The sequence below is a fragment of the Heloderma suspectum genome, chromosome 4 (assembly GCF_057233095.1).
Source record: "Heloderma suspectum isolate Gila_16-S chromosome 4, 16-S_ref, whole genome shotgun sequence".
Lineage (NCBI taxonomy): Eukaryota > Metazoa > Chordata > Lepidosauria > Squamata > Helodermatidae > Heloderma > Heloderma suspectum.
In genome coordinates, this window is record NC_139461.1 from 119,072,326 (window position 1) to 119,084,517 (window position 12,192).

At 44.1% G+C, this 12,192-nt stretch overlaps 1 protein-coding gene across 2 annotated transcripts in view; it reads right to left on the minus strand.

Annotated features, from left to right (window-relative positions):
- Positions 1-12,192, minus strand: part of LOC146347371 (cadherin-6) — a 221,026-nt gene that overhangs the window by 46,080 nt on the left and 162,754 nt on the right. For both annotated transcript variants that reach the window (XM_084850553.1, XM_084850554.1), the window contains one exon: positions 1,943-2,237. In XM_084850553.1, coding sequence (XP_084706679.1) covers positions 1,943-2,237 — 295 coding nt within the window. The remainder of the gene's footprint in view (positions 1-1,942; positions 2,238-12,192) is intronic.

Here is a 12,192-nt window from a genome sequence, read left to right on the forward strand (position 1 = left end):
GGCAGGCTGGGTTTGATCTACTACTTTTGGACTTTCCTCTGCCTGGACGCATGCAGTGTGGAGTTACCAATGCAAAAGCGGTGGCACAGAACTCCCTGAGTGGCTGGATTTACCCTTCCTTTGATCTTGATAGGCCTTGACCATTTAGACTGGAGTTATTGACAAAAAATTCAGAGTTGGACTCTCTATGGGTGTGGTTTATTTAGGCCCTTCAAGAAGTTATCCCTTGATTCTTGATGGATTCATTCCCTTTCTATGTCCGGGGTTGGAACCCCGTGTATGGATTGCCTGGGTTAGATATGGCAGGAATCCAGAGCCCCTTCCCTTGTGTTCAGAACCATGGAGAATGACAACGGAGAAACCACACTGATGAGGATCTCAGTCACGGTAGTAGTGTGTTTAGCTTTGGACTGTTCTGGAATTACATAGAGCCTATAGCTACTGACCATCAGCTATATGATTTCTGAAGAGTGTAACCACTAAGCTTTTGCCATGGGATTTCCTGCAATAAAGATATCCCACTGATTTGGGTGTCCAGTGTCTAGGGATGGCAGAGAATTCCGCCACGGATCTCGGTGAGGCTGAATGCCAGTGCATTCGGCCCCCCGAAATCTGTGGCAGAACAGCCTGCCACCCCCCCCGCCACCCCACGGATCCCCCCCGGGACGAGACTTACCTGGGGCAGATCTTCCAGGCAGCGGCGGCGGCTGGTCTTCCGACCGGCTGCTGCCACCGCCATTTGCAGACTTGTGTTTTGTTTTGTTTTTCAAGACGTGATAGGCTACGTAAAGATTTACGTAACCTATCATGGCTGGGTAAAAAAAACAAAACAAAAAAACCGAAAATACGTAAATATTTACGTAGGCTAAAACGGCGAATCAAAAAGGGACGCAAATAGCGCCCACTACGCTATTTGCGTTCCCCTTTATTTTTGCTGTCATAGTCTACGTAAATATTTATGTAGACTAAGACGGCCAAAAATAAGGAACGCAAATGGCGGCGGCCGTAGCCGCCGCCATTTGTGTACACGGTTTTGTTTTGTTTAGTTTTTACCCAGAGCCCTCCGCAGCCGGAAATCTGGCTGCAGACGGCTCTGGCCTGGCCTCGCCAGCTGCTCTGCGGAGCCGCCGTGGAGCACTGCCGCCAATGAGGATTCCGTGGGGGGAGGAACGGAGCGCCTCCCCGCCATCAAGGATTCCGGGGGAGGGGCAGAACGCCTCCTCCCCCGCCATAAACATAATCCGCAGAAAGGTAAGTACATTTTGTACATCCCTACCAGTGTCAGATTGCCTGAGCGTGTGCCCTGGGGGGATCGGGAAGCCTGACAGTAGGGATTGTAGGGTAAGTACAAAGCCACATCCGTCCCGCCACACACCGGGTTCAGACAACATATTAATCCATGCTGCAGTGCAGGTAATTATGTAAACAACGGGGTGCATGCGGCATGTGCGGGGGAGAAGCCACGATGGCTTCTTTTACCCCTGTGATCATGTGAGTCCAGTATTTGTATTATTAAATCTCGATCCAATCCTTTGTTGACATCTACATTCAAATTAACAGTTTGCATTTTACCATGAGGGAAGCTGGTAACCTGTGACACCCTTCTACCATGGGGGAGGGGGGAGTTTTCCTCAGTTTTCTGATTGGGCACACATGCATGGTACAATCCTCCTCATCACTAGGTGGAATGTTACGAACAGCCAGCTTTCCACATGGTTTCGTGCACCATGTCATGGTCACCTGTGTTGACCCACCACCTCTCTCTTCTCATATTTTCCCTATCGGTGAGGGCTTAATTTGCACAGCTTGTCACTAATGCAGGCTGAACAGATCCATGCAGAATTCGGCGTGTGAAGAAGTGGTCACTGGATTGAGTCTAGAATTGTCCCTTGACCAGCTAGCGAAAACTGATCTCTGCATTGTTCACTGATCTGATACTTACCTACATCAGACATTTCTGGGACACTGGCATTGTAAATGTCCTTTGTAAACACTGGCTCATTGTCATTGATGTCGTGAATCTTTATGATGAACTCTGACTCTGGCTCCACTGGTACTCCAGTCCTTTTGTTGACAGCTTGAGCACGAAGAGTATAAATAGGCTTCTCTTCCCTGTCTAGTCTCCTTGTGGCCTGTATATCTCCCGTGTTTTCATTGATGATGAAGAGGTCTCCTGCTCCATCTCCAGAAAGGATGTATTTAAGTGAACCATCTCCTCTGTCCTGATCGGAGTGAAGCTGTGAGAAAAAATAAGAAATAAACAAAGGGATAAATAATTGGGAAGCCATTCCTGAGGCTGAATCTCTGTCATCTGTGATTCATGTTTAAGCAGCATTCACTAGCTAGAAGATCCCAGCGAGTTTTACAGTGTTGTTCATCTCAATCCCCTCTAGATCCTTTCCAATCATAAATTGTTTTCAGCCAGCCAAATCTCATTAAGGCAAAGCATGCTGGGGGGGGGGAGCTTTGTTTTGAAAAGGGGATTGTTGTAAAAAGAGGGCTTAGCACATAGTGACAAACCTGGACTGTACCAGCCATGACTGCTAAAGCTCTGGCCAGCTTGGTATTACTGCCTTCCATTTTAAAAGGGCAAATCTCCATTTTGGGAGCCAGCAAACCTAGTTTGTCTTCTGGCCAAACTAAACGCAACATTAAATATGGCTTTGCATTTAGTGTGATGGTTTTTAAAAGTGCAAATAGCATCACCGATGTGTGTGTTGGTGTATGATAATCATCAGGGTCACAGCAGGCACTGAGAAGGAATTTAACGCATTCCTCCTTTGCTGTGGTCCTGGGGTTGGTATTCGCATTAGGAAGAAGTTCCCCATTTCTGGTATTTGTTGGGAGAAAATCCCACATTGGTAGCAACTGGGGAGGGGGGATTCCCTCCTAATGCAAATAACAGCTTCAGAGGAGGGCTGAAGCAGGGAGGGAAAGGGTTAAATTCCCCTCCTCGTCTGTTGCATGTAATGTCAGTCATGTCTAGTTTGGGCCTTACTTGATATGAGTGTAGGTCATCTAGACAAAAAGAGCCAAGCTTTCTCCCGTTTCCATTCTGCCTAGTTAATGGTGCTTAACTAGACAAAATGGAAGACTTTTCAGGGTGCTTGAAATTTATCATTAAGCACCCTGAAAAACCTGGAATGCTCTAGGGGAATTTCCAAATTCCTGGCCAAATTAGCCCCAGAGATTATTAAATCTTTTTGTTCTGGGTGAGCAGTTCAACATTAAGAGTGCTTAATGTGAATCAACCTTTGCTAACCTGGAAAATGGAAGTCTCATCTCAAGTGTCGCCTTCCCTGACTGGCTTTTCATAAGCCCAACTTCTTGCCCTCAGAAAATAGAAATTGGCCCACGTGACAAGGGGTGAGTGATTCACCTCTGCCCAGTTCTAAAGGTTTTTCCTATGAAAAGGCACGACTGAAATTATACAGGCACTTATTTTGGATGAAGAGGAATTTCAGCTGTGGGGTACTTCCTTGTTCTCTGACAATATGTTTATTGGATTATTGAGACTCAATGACTGCCTCCTAGGCCCTTGGATCCTGCTTTGGAAATGGATTCTTAAGAACTAGGTAACAAAGGGCACAATCCTATGCATAAAAAGATAGAAAAAATAGGGATGTCAGAGAAATCCACTGCGGATTCAAATGAGGAATCCGCAAATCAGGTTTCCGCAGAGGATTGGGGCCACTTACCTCCGCTCCAGGAGGACTGGAGGCAGAATGGCACTCAGCTTCTTCTTGCCAGCCAGAGCCGTTTGCCTCCACCCTGTCCCTGCCGATTGTCTTAAAAAAAGAAGAAGAAGAAGGCAATCGGGAGGATGTGCCCATAGACGTATACACAAATAGTCATGAATCTTGTGTATAAGCCTATGGACACATAGACTTAGATGCAAGATTCAAGACTCTATTTGCATCTAAGTCTATGGGCACATCCTCCTGATTGCCATTTTTTATTTTTTTCTAAAGACATGGCAATCAGCAGGGACAGGGAGGAGGTGAACGGCTCTAGCTGGCAGGAGGGAAGGTAAGTGGCCCCCAAGCCAGTTCCCCCACCCCCCGGAATCCGAGTGGAGTGGAGCCGCTCTGGAGGATTCTGGGGGGAAGAATGGATCGCCTCCCCCGCCCCATGGATTCCCCACCAGAATAGACTGTGGGGAATCTGTACACCCCTAAGAAAAAAGTCCTACAAAGTTGTAGGTCTTCTTTCTGCTTAAACATGCATAGGATTGCACCTTAAAGCACGTTTGAGCTTTGGTTTCTTTTGGCCAAAATGAGACCCCTGAAAATGTGCTTTTAAGACAGGTTTGGAATTGTATTGTTTTCTTCTCTAGTTGGAATCTCAAGTCACATGATTTCCTAATATATTTTTATCAATTGCACCAATTTGCTTCTGGGCTTGAACCTTCTGCATTTATCTAGGCTGAATGCTCTGTCTTAGATGTGATTAATAATCAGATATTTTGATTCATTTTGTAGTGAATACCAATTGACCTACTCAGAGGAACTGATACTCCAAATGGCCAAAGAACAGTAAGAAAATTATTATGTGCCTGGTTTGGAATGGTGGCAAAAAATCACAATTGTTTCTGTGATTTAAGAAAGGAAAAAAACGAGGGTGCAAGCTGGGAGGCTGGTAAACCCCCTAGCATGGCCCTGTTTTCCCCACACATATTCTAGAAAAGGAAGAATCCCCAAAAGCAAACAAAAATGCTATACAATGGAAGGAAGCATGCATGCTGTTGATCAGTTTGGGAGAAAAGATTGTATTGGCCCCAGGATCGTATCCAAGTCACTTATAGTGTTAGAGGGGCCTAGAGATACATAATGCTTGCTTAAGTTCATTATTGGTGCAATTCCCATGCTAGTAGGCCTCTGAGCATATTGAGATGAATCAGAAGGCCGATATCACGATGTGCTTGGGAAGCTAAGTTTGTTTATCTTAGGTAGCTGTGCTGAGAACAGAACACTTCTAGTCTATGCTGGGAATGAATGCTAGGGGCGCTTGCTGCTGTTATGCTGCCTTAGTGCTAACATGTATTGTATAAAACCCATTGTACCCCATGGCTCTGGGTTCAGAGAAGCTGTCTGATCCAACCATTGGGTACGCTTGTGTGCTGTAAGTTACTCAATGAAGTACTCCTTGTAAGTAAACCTGGGTTTGATTTATCATTATCTTGGCACCTCTAAATTAAGAGGTCGAAGCCCATGGCCAGGGCAATATAAAGGCATACAGAATGCTGAAGTCACTGTGAGTGCTTTAAATAAGAACAAAAATGCTCCATCTTCATATTCAGCTTAAAAATACAGCTTCACTGCTGGTGGAAACAAACAAGTTATTTTTAATATATACCAAAGTAAAACCTGCAGTGTCTTTGTCATTATTGCAGAGATGTAGTGACAAGATCAAGAACCTACCAAGATTTAATTTTGCATCACATTTAGGGGGAGAGTGACAGTTTCTGCACAAATGCTCCTTAAAAAATCTACTTTCCTATTCTTCACCATGCAATTATGTTCCTGCACAAGGCACCCTATTATGGGGCAATTAAACTGTGGGATGGTTCATACAGGCTTGTATGCTATTGAGCTCTCACTGCTTGATTACTGCCCTGGACAGATGCCCAAACTGTTTACATTGAAAAATACTGTATTTTTTAGTTGTCATTGGATAATACTGTACAAACATAGTGGCCCAGTTCAGACATCCCATTCTCAGTCCAAAAAAACCCATACTCTGTTGGATCATGAATGAGTGATGAGTCGAGAACACCCTCCTCTTCTTGTGCGCCAAGCTCCAGAGGAGACTTCCTCATTTGTTAAACCACAGTTTACCATGACGTCTATGTTGGAAAAAGTGGTTTAACCCTCCAGGGCTAGTTGGGGTCAATTGTTCCCTGACAGTATTGAAAAAAATAATAAACCTTTGACAACTCTGTGTTCCAGGAATTCCTCAACAATGATGAGGTTTGAATTGCCATGTGGTGCTTGAGTGAGCCCCCCGCCCCACCCAAATACAGCAAAAAATAGATGTGTTTATTGTCATAACTTTTCGGGTCAATTCTACCCCTACTGGAATGAGAAAACTGGGAAACCATTCATCTAAGGTCCTAGGGGTCAAAGCAACTCTGCAAAGTGCTGTTCAGTTCTGTAGTTCCTCTTCATGTCTATAGATGCTTAGACTAGAACCTGTTCTTTCCATTTCTTCTTAGAAAGGTTCATAGGCAGATTTCTTAATATCACTATAGTATCAGGGGTCAATAGTACTCCACAGGTTTACAAAAACCTGTGGACAGAAAAAAAGGCTTACAGCTCCCATTATTCCCCAGCCACCCATGGAGGGTTATCAATGGGGGGTAAATGCTCTCTACAAACCAGAATTGCAAACCAGGGTCAAGGTGTGGTTTGCAGTCTTGGTTTGTATGGAGTGCTTAAAACAGGGGTGGGATTGGGAGATCTACTTTGGTTTTTTGCTAGAAGTTGGAGATCCACCAGCTTGGCACAAAAGACAATTAAAGAATTCTGAGCCTAGGAATTTGTTTCAGTAGAGTACCAAAACTGAACAGAACTCAGTCTTTCCAAACAAAAATCTACACTTGGTTACCCTGCAAGCTTTCTACATTTCAACAGTAGAGTTTAGAGCAAATGGAGAGGAGTAATGTTATTGTTGCTGCTATTGCTAAATCTCTGGGAGTCAGAAATCCTTGCAAAGTTATTGCAAATCATTGAGAGATCTATTAATAGCTCCAGATCTACCTTCTGCCAGCTCTTGGCTTAGACAAGTTAGTCAGGTTTGAACCTCATAGTGAACTGTGGTTTAACAAAGCAAAAGTGTTCACTGAAGCCAGGTGCACAAGGGGATGAAGGAAGAAGGTGCATGCTCAATCTTCTTGTTCATTTCTAATCTAACAAGCCACGGTTTGCTGGATTGGGAAGGTGACATCTAAACACAGCCAGAGGTCTGGTTCAATCTATGATGTTCACTCAGAGGTGCATGTTATTACTTGATGCTACAGTACACAAACCACAAGCAAACTATAAGGCCCATCCTCTGTTAGTCTGCCAATCCTATTAAACATGCCACTTTACTGCTTCATATCAGAGTTCATGATCAGTGACTCTTGTGAGCTAACAGCCATCTGCTAAGGCAATGGCTTTGAATGCCGTAAGACAGCCAGTGTGGTGTAGTGGTTGGAGTGTTGGACTGGGTCTTGGGAGATCAGGGTTCTAGTCCCCACTTGGCCACAAAGCTCGCTGGGTGACTCTGGGCCAGTCACTGACTCTCAGCCTAACCTACTTCACAGGGCTGTTGTTGTGAGGATAAAATGGACAGGAGGAGGACTATTTCAGCCACCTTGGGTTCCTCGCAAGAGGAAACAAGGTGGGATATAAATGTAATAATAAAAAATAATAAAAATAACACAGCCAAAACTTCCAGGCTGCCCTAAAAGAAAAATCAAGAAACGAAGGCAAAATTCAAGGGCTTGTTGCATGTTGGCCAAAATGCCTGTTTTGTTTTCCCATGTGGGGGGAATGCCCTGACACAACAGAGGAGATCCCAATCACCACAATAGGATGACATTCCTCTCATGTATTTCTGGCAGGCCTGGCCCTATCATCAATGAGGAAGAGTGAGCCAGCTGTCTCAGGTGGCAGATGTTCCAATGCCATTCCTTCTGAGACCCCCAGCCATTCCCCTTTGTGCTAGCTCGCTGCCCTCAAGTGTGGTGAAGGATACTGTCCCATCACCAGTGATGAATGACTGAACTGCCGATTTGGTTGTCTTCTGTTGGTAGAGTGGAGGGGGCCACCATCTTGTCCTTTGCTTCAAGCAGCAAAATGACTTGGGCCGGCCTGGCTTCAGGTATTACTCATAGTTGGTGGTGCTATCAGTATTTTCTGAAGTCTCTCATTCAACACACCTATGAAGGGCCCTCTCCCTTCACAGTCTGATTTCAGGGGAAATTTCAGCAATAACTGCTATATGTCTCCTCACAGTTGATCAGCCAAAATCTAGGGTGAATGGGGAAACCAGAATTCCAATTCCAGTCAGCTGCAAAGCAAACTGAGCACCGGTGACTCTTTCTCAATGTAATATACGGTAGGGATGGGCAACTTGTGCCCTTCCAGCTGTTTTGGCCCACAACTATCATCCCTCACTACTGTCTATGTTGGCCTGGGGCTGATGGGACTTGTAAGTCAAACATTTGGAGGACAGAAGTTGCCCACCCTGACTTACAGGGTTGTTAGTGAGAGAAAAAAGGAACAACGCAATACACGCTGGCCCAAGTTCCACAGAAGCATAGTAGGGTACAAATGTGATGAATGACCTGGCGCAAATGGAGTCTGTCAAGCACGCAACATTAATGTAGCGTACTTGATGGCTTGACAGCTGCCACTTGCACAGGATCTATTTTTGGAAATACAGAGATTTTCTAAAATGGTGACTCTGTGGAACAAGAAAATGGCTGCTGGTGCACATCAAGGGCCCACGTAAGGAGCTGGGTGATTGCGTGGTGCGTTCGGGGTGTTGGGGGGACAAAATGGGACTTGGACATCCGAATCCATTTTGGCCCCAAAGGCTGAAGTGGGTCAGGGGGGGCAAATCAACCCAAAACAGATAAGGCCCACCTCAGACGCCCCTAAGCAGACCCTGAGGTGAATCAGGGGCTCCCTGCACAGCCCTAGTAAAAATGTGTGCATGTAGATATATAAAGCTGATTGGTTTTCAAATCCTGATGCATCAGCCTTCTCCAGCTGGCGCCTTCCAGATGTGTTGGACTACAACTCCTACCAACCCCATTGGGTTGACAATGATGGGAACTGTAGTCCAACACATCTGGAGGGCAACAAGTAAGGGAAAACTACAGTCTGAATGTGAACACAAAGAGGATTAACCTTTCCTGATTTTCCCTAGTATTTTCCATTCTAAATATCACATAAATTATTTGCAGTAAACCCTCAGAAGGAAAAAAAAAATGCCCATGACAAGGATGTTTGTAACTTAGCCAGTGAGGTAAAGATGCCGTTTATTTTATATTCCTCCCTCTGCATTTGTCCTTGACTATGTGCTTCATACTGACTCAGTTGTTGTCACTGCTGTTGTTGAAGCAAAGCCTAATAGAGTTTTTTCTTTTATTATTACAGTATGGGAAGCACCTTGACCTCTGTGATGTGTTAAAGCATAATAAATAATTCAAATAATTCCCAAAACAAAAGAAGAAATCAACATTTCAAAGGAAAATACATGCAGTCTTCATTCAATTCCATTCAAATCTGGGGGGGACGACATCTCATTGGTCCCAAGACTCCCAACACTCAATTTCAACCCTAAGAAAGAGTTTAAAAGTTAAGTCAAATTAACCCAAAGTTACTTCAAAGTCATAACACTACTATTCACCCCTCTCTATTTCTGCTATGTCTAACTCACAGAATTTAGAGGGCTTTTCTGCCTACTCCCCCCCCCATGAGGCTTTTATTTTGCAATCGCCCCGCCTCATTCATGGAATTTTACAAGGGACCCAGTCGACAATGTCTTTCATTTGTAAGCCTCCCATATATTCTCACCACTTTTCCCACCTTTTTTCTTACCACAGAAAATCTGTTAAGGAAGGAAAGTCAGAATAGCTGCACAAAGTCTTTGACCGGTACAGCTAGGAGCTTCCTGTCCGGAAGTACCCATGGAGAAAAGATTACTGCAATGGATTATACGTGGGGCTGCCTTTGAAAATGGTCCGGAAACTTCAACTGGCCCAAAACAGGGCAGCGAGATTGTTAATGTCTACTGGCCAATGAGATCATATTATGCCAGTACTTTCCCAGCTGCACTGGCTGCCGGTCCCTTTCCAGGCCTTATTCAAAATGCTGGTATTAACATTTAAAGCCCTAAACGGCTTGAGGCCACGTTACCTGAAAGATCGCCTCCTCCCATATGTACCTGCCTAGACCGTAAGATCATTTTCAAGGGTCCTTCATCAGGAGCCCCTACCAAAAGAGGTAAGGCAAACAGCGTTTTCTGCTGTGGCATGCCAGTTGTGGAACCAACTCCCTAGAGAAGTTCTTTCCAGCACCAGGTGAAGACCTTTTTTTATTTTCCCAGGCATTTTTAGCATTTTAGCATTCCAGGTTTGTTTGTTTTTTAGCTCAGCTGTCTTAAATCTGCTATTGCATGTTAAATATTTGCACTGCCGCTAGTTTTACTCTGGTTGTATTTTTATTCTGTAGTTTTAATCTATTATATTTTATACTATATTTTCAGTTGTATTTTTGTGGTTTTAATTTTGTGAAATGCCCGGAGAGCTTCAGCTATTGGGTGGTATAAAATTGAAATAAATAAATAAAAAGGTAACAGGTATTTTGGTCAAAGGTATTTTGACTCAGCAGCCTGCCTAATGTACTGGAACTTTCCATTTCCACTTCTTAGATCACTATAGCCTAGCACATGGATCCTATGAAATAAGCTGGAGCAGAGCAACTCATGACTGTCACCTCTGCAGCTGGGCATACTATAGAGACAGTATGGTGTAGTGCAGTGTTCCCCAATGCCGTGATCTCCAGTTGTTTTGGACTACAACTCCCATCAGCCCCAGCCAGCATTGTTAATGGTCAGGGATTATAGGAGTTTTAGTCAAAAATATCTGGGGGGCACCATGTTGGGGAAGGATGGTGGAGTGGTTAAAATATTGGACTAGGTACATGGAGACCCGGGTTCAAACCCCCACTTAGCCATAGAGCTGTCACTATTACTATTTAAAAAACAACAACGGGGAGAACGCTATCACATCTTGCATCATAGTCCTTACAGTGAATTAATTTGCTTAACTCCCTGGGTATAACGGGGACTCCTTTGAGAAATAACTCACTCAATAGAAATGGCAGGCAGAAGATGAACTACAAATAAAAGGTTTTATGTTGAACAAAGCACATTTTTACTAATTTCACTTACATACCATTGTTAAGTTTAATTATCTGACTCACTTTTAATGATTCTCTACCAAATAAAAATTATCCAGCCATTTCCCCATTTGTTTCCCCTCTAAATGTCTTATGCTACAGTTTTGAAATGCAAGCATCTAATGATGAATTCCTAAACCTAGCTTTTGGTACTGCTAAAGTTGATGGGGGGGGGGTCACCTAAAATGGATTTCAGAGCATAATTTTAGCTGTCCATATATGCCCCCCGCCACATATTTTTCTTCTAAATTCTACAAAATAAAAATACTGGGCTGGAATTTGTAAATTGCCCAGGAGGCTTTGTAGAATGGTGGTACAGAAATCTTTAAAATCAATCATTTATTTAATTATTGAGGAAATTATTATTGCTGTAATTCCCCCGTGGTAGCCCTATTGTCTGGAAACTCCTACCAGCATCAGCATCATGGTTGGAGACTTCAATGTGGCTTCCTCCCAGCTAAGTGTGTAAATATGATTGCAACCTTAGTAACGTGCAAGCAGTGAGATCTGTCAATGAGCCTTCACTGAAGTACACTATTCATAGAATCATAGAATAGTAGGGTTGGAAGGGGCCTACAAGGCCATTGAGTCCAACCGCCTGCTCAATGGAGGAATCCAAATCAGAGCATCCCTGACAGATGGCTGTCCAGCCTCGTCTTGAATGCCTCCAGTATGGGAGAGCCCACCACCTCCCTATTCCTTTCAGAGGGGAGGCTTAAATTGATCTGTTTGAATTTCCCATGTCTGTAAATCAACTGGGAAGACTACACTGACTAGGAGAACAACCTGTGTGCTGAGAGCAGAGCAGGGTACAGTTCCATTGGTAGCTATTCCCAGCTCCACCATAGCAATCCATATCCCCTCCATGCCAGTTCATCACTTGTGTCAACAGTTGCTCTTAATACATGCTGCTTCACATTCACTTCCAAGCATCATAGCCACTTGTGCATCACTAAAAAAGAAGATAAAAGATGGGGCAGATTTGCATAAAAATTGCATTGATGCATTTAGGTATTTTTTACTTATAGCTATATAAATAATTTTCATAGAATCATAGAATAGTAGGGTTGGAAGGGGCCTACAAGGCCATCGAGTCCAACCCCTGCTCAATGCAGGAATCCAAGTCAGAGCATCCCTGACAGATGGCTGTCTGGCCTCATCTTGACTGAATCCCTCCAGTGCGGGAGAGCTAGGGATATCAGAAAATTTCGCCACGAATCTTGGGGAGGCCGAATGC